Here is a 20,264-nt window from a genome sequence, read left to right on the forward strand (position 1 = left end):
AACAATCATTTATCAGTCTCCAAGATGTCGGACCATGGTGAGGGTCAGAGCAGAGATGCTCACATTTAGCACGTGATATCATTCGCGGAGGACCCTGTGGGGGTGCACGCCTTCAGCCCACCCACACAGGGTCAATACACAGAGGCTTGACATGTTCCTCTGCCAGAAAATATTATTTCTGGTAATACCGGAAGCTGCAGATAACACTGAGGTCACTGAGTTCGTGTCTTTGTGATTTTGATGTTTATTATACAGGGGCTGGAGACAATTCTGGCAAACATTGGACGAGAGTTCAGTCTATCACTGTCCCCACCATGGACTGTTTATTAAAATGGACATAAACTCCTCGGTCGGAAAGTGAAGCCATTGTGGAAGTGCCTGTATTCTAACATTTATTGTTTTGTGTATAATTTTGAATGACCAGCAGAGGGTGTCTTCACCGGTTGCAAAAAGATGATGACCCTTGGAAATTCCGACCTGCGAGCTGGAAGTTTGAACTGGAGCACCACCTCAATTCGGAATTTCCACTCCGAAGGCCGGAGGAACCTCACCATCCCAGACTTTGATATCCAAGATGGCCCTTCCGTTTATCAACATTAGTGAAAACTGTAGTTTTATCATAGTCATATGATTGTCCAATTACTGTTATACTACATAGTGTCTTGAAATACCACGTAGTGCATTATTATGAACTGTTTTTGCAAACAATGGCTAGTTGGCTAATTTAACCATTGTTCCTTTGCACTAGAATGCTATCCTCTCGGGTTATTCGGCCGTGAGGTCACTCCGAGGGCCGAGCCCTGAGCTCTGAGGTGGCTCCTATCAAATGAGCCTCCTCTGAAAGAGAACGTCTGGCATTAGCCAAGGAAAGAAGCTATTATTCAAGCCATTTACATCTAAATGCTGAATTCCAAAGTAGTGCATGAGTGGTCAGGTGATATGCGTTTACAGGCGTGTTCAAATGGACAGGGTTTAAAACTGATATGGAGCTGAAATACTCATGTGGACAGCGATAGTTTTCAAATGAAAACATGGCGGTGTGGATGTAGCCCCAGCTGCTCCCATGCGTGTTGGGGGGTGGTGGGGGCCTCTCACATGATTGTGCCCGCAGGGGTCTATTGTCTGCTAATCCGGCCATGGTTTGAGCCCCTGCTACACTACACCTGCTTCTCAGCCAGTCAGAAACACTGCTCTGACACAACTGAAAGCTTTCTCCCCTCAGATGAATAACAACGTGTGCTGAAACATTCACATTAGACAAAGGCGACATGTGTGCGGCGCAGAGGACTCATTGCGCGTGCGCGGCAGCAGCCGTTGTCCGGTTCCCCGCTGCAGCTCCAGTGGGAGGAGAGCGCGTGCAGCCACCGGAGCCGCATCACAGCAGGTAGAATAGTTCCGGGATTTTTTTCCGGGAACACACACACACACGCGCTCGTGTTTGTGATATCAAACCGCGTTCGCGTGAGATTCCTTCAGTGTTGTTGTTTGACTCCTCGCGGGTCCGGACTGGTGTGTCTCTGTGTGTGTGACTGTATGTGTGTCTGTGAGTGTGTGTGTGGAGGACGACTTTGCCATGGCTGCGACGCCAACTTGTTGATGTTGCCAGTGAAGTTGATGACATTCAGGGTAAGTTTGTTTTCTTCTTTTTTACAGTTTCTTGCCTGTTTCTTACTAAACCCTGAAGGATTGTGGGCCATGTTTCAAACTAATACCAACGCACATGATGTATTCACTGGGCACCACTCTTATCACGTCAGCTATACGTGTTAATCATATTTTTTTTTAAACACCTTCTTACCTCTTGCATGTATTGAAATGTTACACATCCAAGAAAAGCTTTTTAAAGAAACGGAATAAAGCAAAAACACAACATCTGGGACTGAACTCCCACAAACATCTGTGTGTTGTGGTGGAGGAAGATTTGACATGTGCACACACATGGGTGTAAATTACGGGGTGGGGGGTGTTGTTACCCTCCTGAATTATCCTAACACTGTATAGTTGCTTCTAGACGTGCACTTAACTCCGGATAATCTCCTCACTGGCTGTATATGAGAATGCAACTGTCCGATTGAAAGGCCCCCCCCCCCCCCCCCCCCCCCCCCAGTTAATGCTCCGGGTAGTGTCCGAATGAGTCGATGTAAGAATAAAGCAGGAGATCCTCCGCAGGACTCACCGTGAGCATGAGGAAAAAACAAACAAAACGGATGGAAAAATGAATACAAAAACCCCCAAATGAAACTGAGGGTCTAGACATGTAGAAAACACTGACGAAGATGTCATCAGAGCTTTTGGTGATAAGTGCCGACGCCAGTGTTATATGCTGTTAATACAAACACGTAATCCCCGCAGCAAAATGAATATGTTATACCCCTCAATTTAAAGCTCCGGAGATTTGGCTGGGTTTGTGTCTAAAACATCTAATGAGAACTATTGACTGTAATAAAGCATGAAAAATAATAATATAATAATAATAATTAATGGTTGGTTTTCTTGATTCAGTGTTATTTGATGCAAATACAAAATAATAACTTATTCCGACCGTATTTTATCGTAGCCACTTTGGCTACTAGCTAGTTGGTATTATCTAGCAGTTTTGACATATTAATGGTGATTATTTCTAAGGCATATCAAGTTATTATTCATTGCTAAGAAATTATCATTTAGAAATTATCCAGAGTATTTAACCATGCCACTTGACCTCACCTCTCCAATTTTCCACCGAAAGTTATGTCCTTGTGTGCAGCTGAAAACAAGTTATTTGACTTTTGGTTTGGAGATTTTTTCAGTGCATTCAAATAATGCAGAAACCTCAGGGAACATGTTGCTCTAGTAAAGAATGTGAAACAACCAGATTCCACGTGCTGTCGGCAAGATGCAAGGTGAAGTGTAGCCTGCCTCAGGGCACTTGGGTTTTATTTGCGCAATGCACATAGCAGGTGTCAATACCTCTAAAAGGATGCGTGTGTTTGTGCGAAGCTTGCAGTAGATAATGAGTGAAATTTCATTTTTCAGTGAACCATCCCTTTAATGCTTGAAAAAATTACTCTAACAATTTATTAAGGAACATTTGGTTAATGTAACATCACATACACAATTTCTGCCCCTGCACCAGTGTAAAATGCTGAAGAAAAATGTTAGCGTTGTCCCATCACTGTGGTAATAACCCAGAATGGTTAACAACTGCTGTCATGTGTAAAGAGCTGGCACACAGACCATGGGACTTTTGGCACAACTACTGTGTTTTCTTAGAAGATTCCTTTCTGCCAGGCAGAGTTCGAGCTATTGTGAGTGTTTGTCTGTCTGACTGGGAGCAGTCTAACGAAACACTGGTTTAGAGACATAGACAGAGACGGGGCAGTGATGGCTGGGCTGAGAGACACATAAACAGGGACAAAGTTAAGTGCACTGCATTATCTGACAGAGTAAATAATCTGAAGCCACTGGGCTCCCTAAAACCGGTGATTTGATGCAAATGTACGAAGATAAATCTGCCCTCTCTGGATTGAATAGGATTTAGACCAGAGCTGATGTTTACAAATACTGTATAAATCTCAGAGATGGTGAGAGATCCATTGGGGGAGTCAGTCAGGACAGACATTGCTTTTCTTTTCACCCGAGTTGCATTCACATGTCTCTGCACCAGAAACCCATGACGACAGCCACCACAGGGCACATGCTGACTGATAGTTACCCCTCTGTTAAGCCTTTCATGACTTTTATTTAAATGAGGAAAGGTGTGTTCCCAGCTGTTTCAGCAACACGCATCAGTTCATTGTTTCAGCAACACGCATCAGTTCATGTTGGAAAACATGTTTCTCTTTTATTAAGTGTCGACACAGCAACTGAACTAAATCATATTTGTGCATTCCTTGGAACAATATAGCGATTTCATCAACAAGTATGAGTTCTAATGATAGACAGGTGTAAATCAGAAACAAGAGATAATCAAATGGCCAGGAGATGTCCAGTTAATATTTTGTCTGCATGGCTGATCTACAAAATGAAGTCCCATCCACTAACAGGGAGGAGGTAGGACTTTTGACGTTTACTGCATCTAGCCACCAGGTGGCGATTTCGATGCCGTGGCTTCACTTTTGGGAAGCTATCATGTCGTTCATCCAATTCCATTTACTTATTTGCTGAAAGTGCTCTTGTATCTGTAGAAACCCTCTCACCCTTTCAAAGCACTTCACTATATAAGTCTGCAGTCAAAATACTACCTGGAGAATGCGGGCATCGATCCCGCTACTTCTCGCATGCTAAGCGAGCGCTCTACCATTTGAGCTAATTCCCCTGCCCACTGTTTAGTTCATAGGACATGAATCTTAGATGACCTATCCAGCAGTCAGCCCCCGGAGGGCGATTGAGGTGCTTTGTCTTCACTTTTTGGGAGCTGTCATGTCGTCGATCTTTACATACAGTCTGTAGTTAGACCTGTTAGATTGTATGTGTCGTGTTAAGTTGTTGTGTGTTGGTGCTAAAGTGCAACACAGAGCTAGAGGGCACATTTTGATTTCGGACAGTTCAAGATAATTTTAACTCTTTAAACATGATCAGTGATGCTTTGCCAATATTAACTTATAATAGTTTTGTATTGGAAATCGGATAAATGATAATAATGTATAATAATGTATAATAATTGTGGACAGATTTTTATTTTCTGTAGTAGGAGGCTCAACTGGCTGTCTGGGGCCCAAAATGTAAATTCAAGGAAGATCTGATAGTATACTTAATATTGCCTGGAAAGACAACAGGCATTTATTAATTAACATGATGAGAGACGACTCTTCTGTGATGCTGTTTTCACTTTTATATCTGTAGAAATCACAGGTAGAAATCCTCTCATCCTTTGAAAGCACTGTACTTTATAAGTCTTCAGTCAAAATACTACCTGGAGAATGCGGGCATCGATCCCGCTACTTCTCGCATGCTAAGCGAGCGCTCTACCATTTGAGCTAATTCCCCTGTACCCTGGTGTCTACAAAAACACAACTTGACATGTTACGGTGCAGGAGTCAACACCCACAGTCCTGCAGCAAGATTCAAGAGATTCAAGATTCAAGATTCAAGATTCAAGATTTTTTATTGTCAAATGCACAACAATAACATTAAGCAGTCGCTGGCAGTGAAATGCTTGAGTCTCAGGCTCTCTTCTAGCAATGCTCAAGTAATTACAACCTCCAAAATAAAATAAAATAGAAATAGTATAAAATAGAATAAAATAGAATATCAAAATTTAAATTGGAAATAGAATATCAAAATTTAAATTGGAAATAGAAAATAAAGTATATACATCTAAATATATATATAAACAGCTGAAGAGAAAATAAAACAACAATAATGCAAATATGCAAATATGTCACGGAGAGGAGTTTAAAAGTCTTATGGCCTGGGTGATGAAACTGTTTCTGAGCCTGGTGGTGCGGGCCCGGATGCTGCGGTACCGTCGGCCAGACGGCAGCAGGCAAAAATATTTATGGCTGGGGTGAAAGGGGTCTTTAATAATCTGGCGAGCGCTCTACCATTTGAGCTAATTCCCCTGTGCCCTGGTGTCCACAAAAACACATATTGACATGTTACGCTGCAGGAGTCAAAACCCACAGTCCTGCAGCAGGAATGTTACACTCCCCCTGCACTTAGGCTTATCTCAGAAACACACACACACACACGCACACACCAACAAGCTGCTGCATAGTACAGTAGCTGTCTACTGCCTGGGCCCCAAAATGTAAATGCAAGGAAGAACAGAATTAGCTCAAATGGTAGAGCGCTCGCTTAGCATGCGAGAAGTAGCGGGATCGATGCCCGCATTCTCCAGTTTTTTAACTGTGGCCAAGAAAGCTCAATGCATATCAAGGAAATGCATGCAAATAGAAAATCCATGTGCAAAACTACTTCAACACAACATAGGTGCTGTAAAAAGTCCCACATATTGTTTGTATTTAAGATTTTTGCTTGTGTTGTGACTTTTTTGCAGCACATGTCACTTCAAACTAATGAAGTTCTCTTAATAAAAAAGGCATTTCTTGGTTCTCATTGTGGTGAGCTTTCTTGGTCACCGTAGTCCACAGTTAAAAATCTAGTGGAGAATGCGGCCATCGATCCCGCTACTTCTCGCATGCTAAGCGAGCGCTCTACCATTTGAGCTAATACCCCTGATAACTACTTGTTTCCATGTCCCACCTAGTTACATGAAGGATGTGAGATTACCTGTACTGCAGCCAGCCACCAGTTCTGTGAACTGTCTAATAAAGGCTGAAACTGTATCTTGATAATCAGACTAGAATCCACACTGGCTGGAAACCAGGCAAATGAAATCCCCTTAAAATTACTTGATAAAAGAAACAAGTCGTAAATCTGCAAGTTTCCACTATCACGGCATAATTTTGTGTCAAATTGGAACGATGAATATATCTCTAGCTACTGAGAGGCTATTGCAAAGAATATAGAATAAAAAGGTACCCCCCCCCTCCTATTACTCAAACAGAAACCAGTGAACATGAACAGGAGTCCTGGCTCAATGAATGAAGGAACCTTGTGGTGTATTATCGAGGTTTCATTGACCGATGCTCCACTGTCCTGTCTGTCTGTGTTAGACTTGTTTCATCAGAGCTGCATTCACTTCCCCTGTGTTTGGAAACAAGCTGACAAAGACTCACAGCCTGAGCTCGCAACACGCCACATGAAGTCCTCCCCCCAAATCCTTACAGCAATATTCATCCCCACCTTTTTGTCCACAACGTCTGGCAAATCATTACGAGCGGAGTGCAGCCTACTGTCACCTGCAGCCTTGCGTGTGATCGATGTTACCCCCTCAGGGAATTCCTGTCCATCTGTACAGTGGACTAGACGTTACTGGATTCACATTTAGTTTGTTTTACCACAGGAGGGGAAGCAATTCCCTTATTTTAAAAGCTTTTGGACATCTTCTTTTCGAAATTGATCAGTGAGTAAAACAGAATTTTTTAAGCGTACATGCTTTTGCTGCTTGCATCATATGTGTGTTGTTCTCCAAGTCGTTTATCAGCACGCCTGACTTTTTGCTTTTGGGTTTCATGCATCAACCGGTACTTTTTTCTCTTTCTGAGCATATGATAAACCGTGTGCTGATTTTGAACACCAGACTCACCCATTATCATTGTTTCCATTTCTGCTCCAGCTGATTCATTTACAATGTCTCATGTGTAATGGCCTATAAGCGCCTTTCCTTGTGCCTCATAGACTTGCATTAGCCTGCCGCACATTAGCTAAGATAATTAGATACATGTTTTATTTAATCAAGACAAAGAGCTTTGATATTTGCTGTGTGTGTGTGTTCTGTCTTTGCTGGGTAATGAAATCATATATTTAATTTTTATGGTGCGTATGTCAGATACTGATTTTAGTTTCCTTCCTGCTCATTTTATGTCTGTCATTTTGTGTGCCTCAATTTTTTTTCTAAAAACATAATTCCTTAGAGTAATTAAACAAACCGGTTAGCCTGTCTGCGTGAGTCAGTGCACATATTTGTGCTGTATTTCTGCAGAAGGCCAGAGAGTGAGGAGCAGTGCACATGAATCATTGATTAGTGTGCCCTGGGACGCAGCAGTTCAGATAAGGGAGAATAATTAGCAATGAATGGTTTCTGGCTTTCTCTCCTCAACATAGCAGCATCCCTCCTCATTATTATTATTACATTTAGCTGATGCTCCTCTGTTTACATCTCTGTATATTACAGAAGCTCCTTTATATCGAGATTCTGCCATATTGCTGTGAAGAGGAGCACTTGCACTGAACCAAACAAACCAGGATATTCCCGCGCTTGTGTGGGATTTTAGATAGCAAGCCAATATTCAGGAATCTATTTTAACACAGCGGTGTCGGCATCTGTCCTTCTGTAAATATCTATAACAACAATTAAAAACATGCATCCCCCATCAGCTCCGTGTTCTTACCTTTCAGTACAACGATGCGGAATGACCTCGTTGTCAGGGCTTGCAGTCACTTAAATGACAGCACAGGGGCAGTATGGAGGCATGTTATGGTTTTTCTGTTGTTTTATTACGTCTGAAGAAGGACCCACCAATGACTTCAATTAAATTGGATTCTGCTCTAGCAAAGTTTACCCCTGAGACTCCGGAAGTATTTTTTTGAACCAAACACTTCACCCTGTGCTGGGAGGGGATACTTTATTGGAATAAGTCAAGATTTTTTACCTTGAATTAATGTAATAATTTACACTGACGGTGACTGTCATGATTTCACCATATCCAAATGCTGAATTATCATTTAAACTCTACATGTGGTGTCTGTTTTGCTCAGTAGTTTATGTCCTATATTTGTCCTGAGGTGCAGTCCCATTCCTGCAGTCATGGATTATAAATAATCATGCAGCCCTGCCTTCGAGACTGAGGCTAGAAAATATGCAGCAGAGAGAGAGAGAGAGATAACCCTAAGTGCAGGGGGAGTGTAACGTTACTCCTAGAGTCTACACCCACAGTCCTGCAGCATGTCAGATAGTGTTTTTATGGAATGTAGGGGGCAGGGGAATTAGCTCAAATGGTAGAGCGCTCGCTTAGCATGCGAGAAGTAGCGGGATCGATGCCCGCATTCTCCAGGTAGTATTTTGACTGTAGACTTATAAAGTACAGTGCTTTCAAAGGGTGAGAGGATTTTTACCTATGATTTCTACAGATATAAAAGTTAAAAAGAGATTCAAGATGTTTCCCACATAACAGCCACATGTTTTTTCTGATTTGGAGTAACACGTTATTTTTCGGATCGTCCTCATCCACATTAATTAATAAATGTCTGTCTGTCTTTCCAGGCAATGTAAAGTAAAATATCAGATCTTCTTTGCATTTAAATTTCGGGCCCCAGACAGCCACTTTACTTTCATGGACAGGCAAAAAAATCAAATTTTGTTTATAGAAACAGTGACGCTTCTGTGTAGCACTATATCACCAACCCACAACATCTTAACACAACCCACAACATCTTAACACAACCCACTAAATCTAACAGGTCTGAGCTACAGACTGTACGTAAAGATGGACAACATGAAGTCCTCCAAAAGTGAAGCCAAAGCACCTCAATCGCCCCTCTGGGGGCTGACTGCAGTATAGGTCATTGGTAATGCATGTCCTATGAACTAAACAGTGGACAGGGGAATTAGCTCAAATGGTAGAGCGCTCGCTTAGCATGCGAGAAGTAGCGGGATCGATGCCCGCATTCTCCAGTAGTCCTTTTTTAATGCAGACACATATAGTGCAGTGCTTAGATTCCTATCTATGTCATTCTACTGAAAACAGTATGAAGGAATACTTTCATCCTTCATCATCTTCATGATTAAATGGCTCTATCTCTCTCTGTCTTTTCAGACAAGGTAACGTTTGCTATCTGGTCTTCCTGGCATTAACATTTTATACAGAGAGGAGACAGCCACTCTACTTTAATGGACAGTGGGTGGGACGTGGACAAAGTACATAGGTGTCTCCAGCAGTGTGAGATTTGATAAACTGTTTTTTCTGGGACTAGGAGGCAGGGGAATTAGCTCAAATGGTAGAGCGCTCGCTTAGCATGCGAGAAGTAGCGGGATCGATGCCCGCATTCTCCAGGTAGTCTTTTGACTGCAGACATATAGAGTACAGTGCTTTTAAAGGGTGAGAGGATTTCTACCTGTGATTTCTACAGATATGTTGTGAAAACAGCATCAACATCATGTTAATTAATAAATGTCTGTCGGTCTTACCAGGCAATATTAAGTATAATATCAGATCTTCCATGCATTTTCATTTTGGGCCCCAAACAGCCACTGTACTTTCATGGACCTGCAAAAAATGTATGTTTATATAAACAGTAGAGCCTCCTACTACAGAGAATACAAATGTGTCCACAATTATTATATAGCAGTCATTTATCCATTTCCCAATACAAAACTATTATAAGTTAATATTGGCAAAGCATCACTGAACATGTTTAAAGAGTTAAAATGATCTTGAACTGACCGAAATCAAAATGTGCTCTCCAGCTCTGTGTTGCACTTTAGCACCAACACACAACAACTTAAACACAAGACACAAAATCTAACAGGTCTAACTACAGACTGTATGTAAAGATGGACGACATGACAGCTCCCAAAAAGTGAAGCCAAAGCACCTTAATCGCCCTCCGGGGGCTGACTGCCGGATAGGTCATCTAATATTGATGTCCTATGATCTAAACAGTGGGCAGGGGAATTAGCTCAAATGGTAGAGCGCTCGCTTAGCATGCGAGAAGTAGCGGGATCGATGCCCGCATTCTCCAGGTAGTATTTTGACTGTAGACTTATAAAGTACAGTGCTTTCAAAGGGTGAGAGGATTTTTACCTATGATTTCTACAGATATAAAAGTTAAAAAGAGATTCAAGGTGTTTCCCACATAACAGCCACATGTTTTTTCTGATTTGGAGTAACACGTTATTTTTCGGATCGTCCTCATCCACGTTAATTAATAAATGTCTGTCTGTCTTTCCAGGCAATGTAAAGTATAATATCAGATCTTCTTTGCATTTAAATTTCGGGCCCCAGACAGCCACTTTACTTTCATGGACAGGCAAAAAAAATCAAATTTTGTTTATAGAAACAGTGGCGCTTCTGTGTAGCACTATATCACCAACCCACAGCATCTTAACACAACCCACTAAATCTAACAGGTCTGAGCTACAGACTGTACGTAAAGATGGACAACATGAAGTCTTCCAAAAGTGAAGCCAAAGCACCTCAATCGCCCCTCTGGGGGCTGACTGCAGTATAGGTCATTGGTAATGTATGTCCTATGAACTAAACAGTGGACAGGGGAATTACCTCAAATGGTAGAGCGCTCGCTTAGCATGCGAGAAGTAGCGGGATCGATGCCCGCATTCTCCAGGTAGAATTTTCACTGTTTCCCACATAACAGCCATATGGTTCTTCTGCTTTGCAGTAACACGTTATTTTTCAGATCGTGTTCATCCACGTTAATTAATAAATGTCTGTCTGTCTTTCCAGGTAATGTGAAGTATAATATCAGATCTTCTTTGCATTTACATTTAGGGCCCCAGACAGCCACTGTCCTTTCATGGACAGACAAAAAAATCTAAATTTTGTTTAGGGAAACAGTGGCGTTTCCTACTCAGCTCTGTGTAGCACTATATCACCAACCCACAACAACTTAACACAACCCACTAAATCTAACAATTCTAAGCTACAGACTGTATGTAAAGATGGACAACATGAAGTCTTCCAAAAGTGAAGCCAAAGCACTTCAATCGCCTTCTGGTGGCTGACTGCAATATAGGTAATTTGAAATTGATGTCGTATGAACTTGACAGTGGGCAGGGGAATTAGCTCAAATGGTAGAGCGCTCGCTTAGCATGCGAGAGGTAGCAGAACGATGCCCGCATTCTCCAGTAGTCTTTTGACTGCAGACATACATATATATATTACATTGCTTTTATATGGAGGACCATACATGACTTAAGTATAAATAAATACAGAAATAAATAAATAAATAAAAAAGAAAATAAATAAATTAACACAGAAATAAATAAATTAATAAGTTAATAACAACAGAAATGTCTAAATAAATGTCTTAAATATATTTGAACATTTATTGATTTATTCCCTGATTTATTTTTTGATTTCAGTGTCCTTATGCTAATGAGAAAGGCGGGCCTAACCGCAGTCTCATGCAGGATTGGTCACAGGAGTGTAATGATCCAGCCCTACTACTTCTGCCTCTCAATGCTGACTGGTGTACAGTAGCTGTTTGCAGCGTTGAGCCAGTTCACACTTAAAATGAACTAGTTCAAGTTCAGAGGGTTAGTTAAGGTTATTTTTTATTGGAATGATTTAGGTGTCAGTAGTCCTGACTGTGAGCCTTACGTCTGGTGTTGTAATGAGCACAAGGAGACAGCAGAGAGGAGGAGGAAACATCATCAAAGAGAATCAAAGAAGAGTTGTGTTCATCACGTTAGTGAATAAATGGCTGTCTGTCTTTGAAGGCCATATTAGCTCTTCCTTGCATTTACATGTTTGGCCCCAGACAGCCACTGTACTTTCAATGATAGAGAAAAACTCGGTAAATATCGGTTTATAAACAGGAGCGCCTCCTACTCCTTGGCACAAAGATGAAGGAGTTCATTATTATATTGCAGTCAATTATCCATTTCCCAATAGATAATTATTATAAGTTAATATTGGCAAAGCATCACTGAACATGTTTTAAGCGAAAATTATCTTTAACTGCCCTAAATCAACATGTCCTCTCAAGCTCTGTGTAGCACTTTAGAACCAACACTCAAAAATTTAGCACGACACATACTAAACCTAACAGGTCTAACTACAGACTGTATATAAACTACAAAGATGGACGACATGACAGCTCCCCAAAAGTGAAGCCAATGAGTCTGGATGGCCCTGTGGTGACTGGCTGCAGTCATATATCCTGCCTTCTCCATGTTAGTGGATGGGGCATTGACCAGACTAAATTGGATTTAGATATATGTCTTTTGTGTTTTCTAATTGGATTGGATTCAATTTTATTGTCATTACACAGAGTACAGGTACAGAGGCAACGAAATGCTTCATAAATAGGTTTATAATGCAACCTGGTTATATACACAATTTGCATTGTTACATATATATAATTGTTGCTTTATTTATGTTTGACTGACCATTTAGTTAATTTGTTCTGTGGAAATCTTTCTTCTAATACCTGTTATACATAAATCTTAAATACTGCCTAACAACTCAAATGGTTCAGTGGAACCAGCGTCACTTTCTACAGAAAGGTTTAGAGAGCAGATACATTACACATTTCAGGAAAGCTGCCAAAAATACCAAAACCATGTAAGCAGGAAAAGCTGCACCCAGTCATCGAGCAAAATTAAAAATGACTCGTTCACACCCTCAATGACACATCAACTCCTGCAAAGGTCAGCGAGCAATAACTTAATCACTGTTTGGCTTCGGTGTCAGGATGGAGTCAACATGTGGCTTGAAATTACTTCTTTACACGCACACACACACCCACAAACACACTATGTTCTTACTTATTATCTCATCTAAAAATAGTCAAGACTATAACTACACTGAGGAACATGTGTCTTTCATTTGAACCTTTTTCCTTTTAACATTCTTTGCCTAGGAGCAAAAATGTATTTGTACTTATGCATCATTGTGTTATTTCAGAAACATCACAGGTATTGGAGTTGTCTCGCTAGAAAAATAATCGATCCTTCTACAGAGGACTTTTTAAACAATGGAGCCAAGGCAACAATAATGAGCACTGGAAACAATTCTACCTCAAATTTCTGACAAATATTCAATCTGGTGTTTTGACATAAATCTGGCAAAATGAAAAGTTGTGATTTCCTAATGAACCATTTCCTTGCCTTTTTAAAAAATACATATTTCTGCATTATCGTGTTTGCCATTTAACTTTTATTAAACTAAGATCAGATCCCCCCCCCCCCCCCCCCCCCCCCCAACAGCCATTCACACTCACACATTCACACCTACGGTCAATTTAGGTTCTCCAATTAATCAATACCCAATAATAATAATATCAAAACAAAAAATAAGTTACATTTATGGTTGATGTTCATCTATAATTAGTTTTAATTATGTTTCCTTTTATTATAGATATTTATCCTGTTGTAACTGTAAAATCGAAAGTCTCAATGACATCTCTTTTGGTTTGATAATGTCATCCTAGGAGTCATTGCCAGTTTTTTAAATATATATATCGGTCAAATATCAATACCGGCAAATGTCCTCAAAACACCCTCGCTGTCAGGCTCTATTGTTCTCATCACATTACCTACCTGGAAGCTGGTGAGTGTGCTGCATACAGGCCTAAACATGCAGCAGCCCACCTTCTGTCACTATTCCTTCACCATCACAAAGACAGACGCACGCTGTGATTTATGTGTTACTCAGACTTCACAAAGATTAATTATTTGAGTGTGGTGACATCATGGGGATTAAAGATTGTGCAGAAAGTTTATCTTATGATTATTCTTAAACCAGGAAAGATGCACCAACATGTAAATATAAGTGAGTCATCAGTAAATAAAGCCGAGCACTTCTCTCTGTTAATCCTCTGTGCTCACTGGTTTACTGTAGTGAAATGTTTTATGAAGCACTGTAACTCTGCTCCTCTTTCAACCACTCTATCAGGACTTATGAAATAATGCGTCACTGCTGTTCTCATCAAAATGTATGGTACACACAAAGCTTTCTTAAAAACAACAACACAGAACTACTCTTTTTGAAGCAGCTGCACGAGACACTACAGGTGTACACGCTCATACACACCCCACACACAGAGATCTTAGATTTTAGTTGTGAAATTCCATGAGTCACAGTCTGACAAGGCTGCGGAGGAAGTGGCTTACAGTGAATCGCTCACTGGCCAACATGCGTCCTTGTAAGAAGTGGATATGGATGATGTTGGTGGTGGGAGCAGTAATTAAGATTGTGTGTAGCAGCGTGTTCCAGACACTGTGAATTGGGAGTGGGAGTCCAGACAGTCTGCAGCGGTTCTCATTGCAAAACATGCAGCTGTCCAGATTCTACTGTGTTTTTGAAATGATGGAAGGATAAAATGAATATTATCTAATGGGCTGTCTCTTATTTTATCAGATGTTACTATTTATCGAGTTGCAGTTTTTCTAGCAACTGCTACTGGTAAATACACAGTGTTTGCAGGTGTTAAAGGAATGAGGTATTTCGTAGAGTTATGACTACAGGTTAAAATACATGAGTATGACTTCACCATGACATCTCAAAGACTCAATATAATATAAAGCTGCAGGGGGTCGTTGGCATTATTACCTCACAGCAAGAAGATAGCTGCAGGTGTTTTTGCAAACTCAGATTTTACTTGACTTCACTGGGATTTGCTTCCATCATGACATGAGGTGTAAAGATGTAACTAACAGCTATATTATGTCTAATGGCTTTATAAAATTAGACCTAATATATATATATATATATATATGGCCAGAAATACCAGCTGCTCTCTATTCTTTACGAAGGGCAGCTGTGGCTGAGGGGTAGAGTGGTTGTCCTCCAGCCTGAAGGTCGGCGGTTCAATCCCCAGTCTGACCCAGCTGCGTGCCGAAGTGTCCATGGGCAAGATGCTGAACCCTGAATGCCCCCCCCCATAGCGTAACTAAGTGCTTGGATAGATGCACTGTGTGAATGTGTGAGTGAATGGGTGAATGTAAAAATGTACTGTAAAGAGCTTTGAGTGGTCTTCATCAGACTAGAAAAGCGCTATATAAATACAAACTATTTACTTGAGAGTCACAAATCACAGCATTTTGACTAAACTGGGATACCCCCACTCTGAAGTATTAAAGCTGCACCTTTACAAACAGTAAGTAACTGAGCAGTTAGACGAGTGGATAAAATCCAGTGATGGCCTCATTGTGATTTATGAGATGTGAAGGTGTGAGGTGTGAATCAAACAAATATTTATCTCTTGTGCCCTCTTGTGGAAAGTCTTTGTTTCTCGTTCTGTCTTCGTCAGCACTTAAACATCCATTTAATCCAATATTAGATTTTCAATGGGAATATCTTCCATCATTTTATTATATTATATTACCAAATTGGCACCCTCAAAGGTGGTATGGATAATGGATGGATGATATATTGTACTGTATTACATTATACTACATTATATTAATAATAACCTGCCTTTCTCTCTCCCTGTTTCTCTTCCAGAATGAGAAGATGCCAAATCCTGTCGCCTCCCTCTCTACGGAAACGCTCATCTCCAAAACCTTCTCCTTTGACACCTTTTCCACCAGCGTACTCCCCACAGACCCCTTCACAGCGGCCAGCTTCAACATCACCATCGGCAACTTCAGTGGGATCGGAATCCTCCGCTGCACCTATAAGGAAGATTTTAAACGTATCCTGCTCCCTGCCGTGTACACGCTTGTTTTCCTGCTTGGCCTCCCTCTCAACTCCGCTGTCATACTGAAGATATGGAGGACGAGGCCCAATCTGTCCAAGAACAACATCTACATGCTCAACCTGGCCATAGCCGACTTTCTGTATGTGATGTCACTTCCTCTACTCATTTACAACTACGGCAGCCATGACTACTGGCCTTTCGGGGAGTTTGCCTGTAAGCTGGTCAGGTTTCAGTTCTACAGGTGAGATCATTTAAACGAATGTTGGCTTATTATCTCTACACAACTGAGTGTTCAGAGTAATGCTTATTATGACCTTTACAGTTGAAATTAGAAAACTTGGTCGAGTAGTTTGATCAGATTTAACCAATCTGTTTTATTCTTTTCCATTTTCCTCTTGTAGTAATCTACATGGCAGCATCCTCTTCCTCACCTGCATCAGCGTGCAGCGCTACGTGGGCATCTGCCATCCTTTCGCGATGTGGCACAAGCGGGGCAGTCGCAAGATGACGTGGTGCGTCTGCGGAGGGGTTTGGCTGGTCGTCGCCATCCTGTGCGCACCCACGTTTTACTACGCCGAGACGGGAATCCAGCGCAACCGCACTGTGTGTTACGACTTAAGCCCGCCGAAGCTCTCATTGGCCTACTATCCTTACGGTATGGCTCTGACCTTCTTCGGCTTCTTGTTGCCTTTCATGGGCGTGATGGCGTGCTACTGCCGGATGGCCCACATCCTCTGTCGCCCAGTGTCCTACCAGGGTGTCTCCATGGCGAGTGCGGAGAAGCGGGACACGGCGGTGAGGATGATCATCTTGGTGGCGGTGGTTTTCTGCATTAGCTTCCTGCCGTTTCACCTCACCAAGACCATGTACCTGGTGATACGCACCCTGCCCAACGCGCCGTGCGAGACCAGGAACTTGTTCTCAATCATATATAAGAGCACCAGGCCGTTCGCCAGCATGAACAGCTTTCTGGACCCAATCCTGTTCTACTTCACGCAGCCACGATACCGGCAGAGCACCCGGAGGTTTGTGCTCAGAGTCACCACACTCAGGGAAAAAGGCACGAGTGTGTGAGTGAACTTAAAGTCCAACTCTGCAGCAGGCCTGGTGGTTCACCAGTGATGGATCCTAGGATTCTGCTAAGACTTTATTTTTCACTGTAACGATGAAGTGCACCTTCCTCAGAGGATCTAATGGATTTAGAGACACTGGTTTATCTTTTAAGTCTTGACTTGCACTATAGGAATGTCGCATAGTGAGCGATAAACATAGACTGAGAAAAGCAGGAGGACATAATGAATCATTTCCTGCTCTTAAGTAAACTCCAAGTATTTGGGCCACTTAAATGGGAAAACATTTCAAGAAGCAAAAATTGTAATATCATGAGAGTAAAGTCATAATTTAACAAGAGGAAAGTCGTATTACGAGAATAAAGGGAAAAACATTTTCTTTAGAAAATAAGTAGCAAGGCCACTCTGTCCTTGTTGGAATTTTTCTCCATCTGGATCCAAAACTTGAACCAAACTCAAAGTCTCTTTACAAACCACATAACCTCTTTGACACAGATGTCGTGATCAAAGCAGTCGACCACGACCAAACATTTCCTCCTCCACAAAATAGGCAATTTTCCCTCCAGTCTGTGTGGTTCTTTTTCAGAATAGACACAGGTTAAGCCTAACCCCCCGTAGTCATGAAATCTGGTGAATTTTGTTTTCCCGTTAAGTGGCACCTAATACCCATATACATATATATATATATTCATAGTACATCACCCTTACACAACTCACTTTTAATATTTTTTTCTTTTCATGTTTGTTTCTCACTGTGAAGTGTACAGTAAAGATACACACGCTCCTCTCCCCAGCAGGTCTCCACAGGTATAGGACTTATTTGTATACATGTGATGTGGAGGTGAAGATGTACATAGTGAAGGAGAGAACAACTCATTTAATTTTGGGAATAAAATCCACGGGTGTCGCTGAGCCATGTTAAATGCTCAGAGTGACTGTCAATGTTTAAGACTGCATGTTGGACGTGTGGTACCTGTGTGTGGACATTAAGAGGCACTGAGGAGAGACTCCCCTCATGTTCAAAAATGAAATATGTCGAATGAGTATTTTACATTTATATGAAGGTTCCACTGTCCCTTTCTTTTATAAATGACATGATTCTACATTGTCCAAGCTTTAGTGCATGTAATTGCATATTGTAACAACTAGATGGCGTGTGCAGCTCACTACTGTTTCACCACTGCACTGAAAAGTGAGATTTTTTTATTTACATTTAGTCCAGTAAATATCAAGTGTTATTTACAGCAGTTTGGGGCAAACCGACGTCATCAAGACTGGTTGGCAGTGTCCAACTTATGACACAAAATATATTCTGTCAATGCATTTGCTTTTTTTCATCCATGTGTTGTTGAGTAAACAGAGAAAATCCTTTTTAAATGTGTTGCCAACAGAGGTGTTTACACACTAATACATAACAAATCCTTAATTATAAAAATAATTCTCAAAGGGATAAAACATTTGATTTATCCACACTGGCATCATCTAAATTAAGGTACAAGCTGCCGTTGTCCACTTCCTGTCAGCATGTGAATTAGGATTTCTGTTCCAAGACATCGGCTCTGTGGATGGATGTCAGGTCTTATACAGATGATAGAGTAGTGTAGTGATAATAGGGAATAGAGAGATTTAAATAAAGAATGTATGTAACTTGAAATTAGACCTCTAGTGTGCATGTGGCATGTGTAGTACTTATACTGTTTCTGTAACCAGATACATTACTTTCCAAATCTGTTTACATGATGGAAAACTTTCAACTTTATCCTTCCCCCATTTGTTTCAGATGTTCTAAGTTACTGAGTTACTAAGTTTATGATTTGATCTGTAGTTCATGAAATGAACATAGAGTTAATGTAATGTAAATTAATGTTTCTTCTAATTGCATTTTGCAGGAGCTTCATGTTAATTTAAATCATTATAATTTTCTATATTTTACTAGAGCTTATTTTTCCACTTACTATTGGATGTCGTCTTTCAGAAATGGGATTTAGTGGAATATTTTTCTAATGCTTCTCTCGATCGCTGAATCCTTTGTCCCTGGGCTGTTGTTAAAACTCAGACAAGCACCTCACTCTTCACTCTTTGGTAAAGATTTATATTTTCTTTGTGCAGTTTCTCCATTATTTTAGAAATAGTCAGTCTGTGGCTCATGATGAGATCTCAGCACTGCAGAAGTCTTATTCCCATAAAGATGAGTAAACCTTGAACAAATTTAATCAGATTTTGCACTACACGTATATTGTGTTATTTAGCTACTGCATTTACTATCAAGATAAATGAAAACCTCTTTCTAAAATGTACCGTAGGTCAGTAGTTTATTGCTGAACGTGTTCATATAAGTAATTCATTGGCTCTCTATGAGCTACATCTGGCTCTTCCAACCACTAGACCGTGTCATGTGGCCGTCTCAGATTTTACAATTTGAATTAAAAATGACCAGAATATACTTAAATAAATAAGGTACTACCTTAACAGTTCAAGTTATCAAGTTCGAGTTGTACATGTGTACATAGGGAAACTAGAGTTGTGTTTGAGTTTTGCACCCATGCTTTAAGAAGTGTTGCAAAAGTTGGTTTAATGTGAACATGTAATTTCAGATGCAGTGGACATTTTGACCACAACACAAGGTTGTGTGTTTAAATATGTTGATCTATGTTTATCTGTACAGTGTTAATATTCACTAATGCGCTGATAGACTGCACCATTTAGTTTTACTCTATTGGTTTAAATATTTGTGAAATGCATTGTGTGTATTTGTGTGTATGTGTGTATTTGTGTCAGTTTCGGTGTATCCAGATGTCTGTGTACTCTGTCAAAATATTTGTGTCAGTCAGTATTATTTAGAAATTTCTTATTTTTGTAAAATACTTAATGTCAGGATTAGATTTTTATTTTTGCTACATAGAGATGATTATGAAAACATCTATGTTTTCTCATAATTTAGTTTTTTAGTTGCGTTGCTGTAAAATGTCCTCCTCGTTGTAATGATGTAAAACAAATTGAAAACAGCCATTAAAAAGTCATGCATACATAAATGCCTTATCTTTATTCAGTAATTATTATTATTAGATCAGCAGATTCCTGTTGCTGAATTGGCAAACATATTTCCAGCAGAGTTGATTTGACGACCCTCAAAAAGACCCTTATTGACTTTCATGAATCCTATTTTTCATTATCTTGACCTATATTTGAACTAATGAATAACTTTGGTTCATCTTTTACTTTACATTTCTAATATAAGAAGTGAGGAGCCGTGCTTTGGGTGGT

At 40.6% G+C, this 20,264-nt stretch overlaps 1 protein-coding gene across 2 annotated transcripts; it reads left to right on the forward strand.

The window, feature by feature from the left end:
- The first annotated feature begins 1,326 nt into the window (after positions 1–1,326).
- LOC128440635 (P2Y purinoceptor 3) lies at positions 1,327–20,032 on the forward strand. Of its 2 annotated transcripts, none has more exons than XM_053423406.1 (3): positions 1,327–1,626; positions 15,735–16,171; positions 16,332–20,032. In XM_053423406.1, the coding sequence occupies exons 1-3, from the start codon at positions 1,534–1,536 to the stop codon at positions 17,002–17,004; spliced, it is 1,203 nt and encodes a 400-aa protein (XP_053279381.1). In that variant the 5' UTR covers positions 1,327–1,533; the 3' UTR covers positions 17,005–20,032. The 2 variants fall into 2 exon arrangements, with proteins under 2 accessions (XP_053279381.1, XP_053279382.1); XM_053423407.1 differs by lacking the exon at positions 1,327–1,626 and adding an exon at positions 6,695–6,949.
- Positions 20,033–20,264: the final 232 nt, after the last annotated feature.

Source organism: Pleuronectes platessa, chromosome 5 (assembly GCF_947347685.1).
Source record: "Pleuronectes platessa chromosome 5, fPlePla1.1, whole genome shotgun sequence".
NCBI lineage: Eukaryota > Metazoa > Chordata > Actinopteri > Pleuronectiformes > Pleuronectidae > Pleuronectes > Pleuronectes platessa.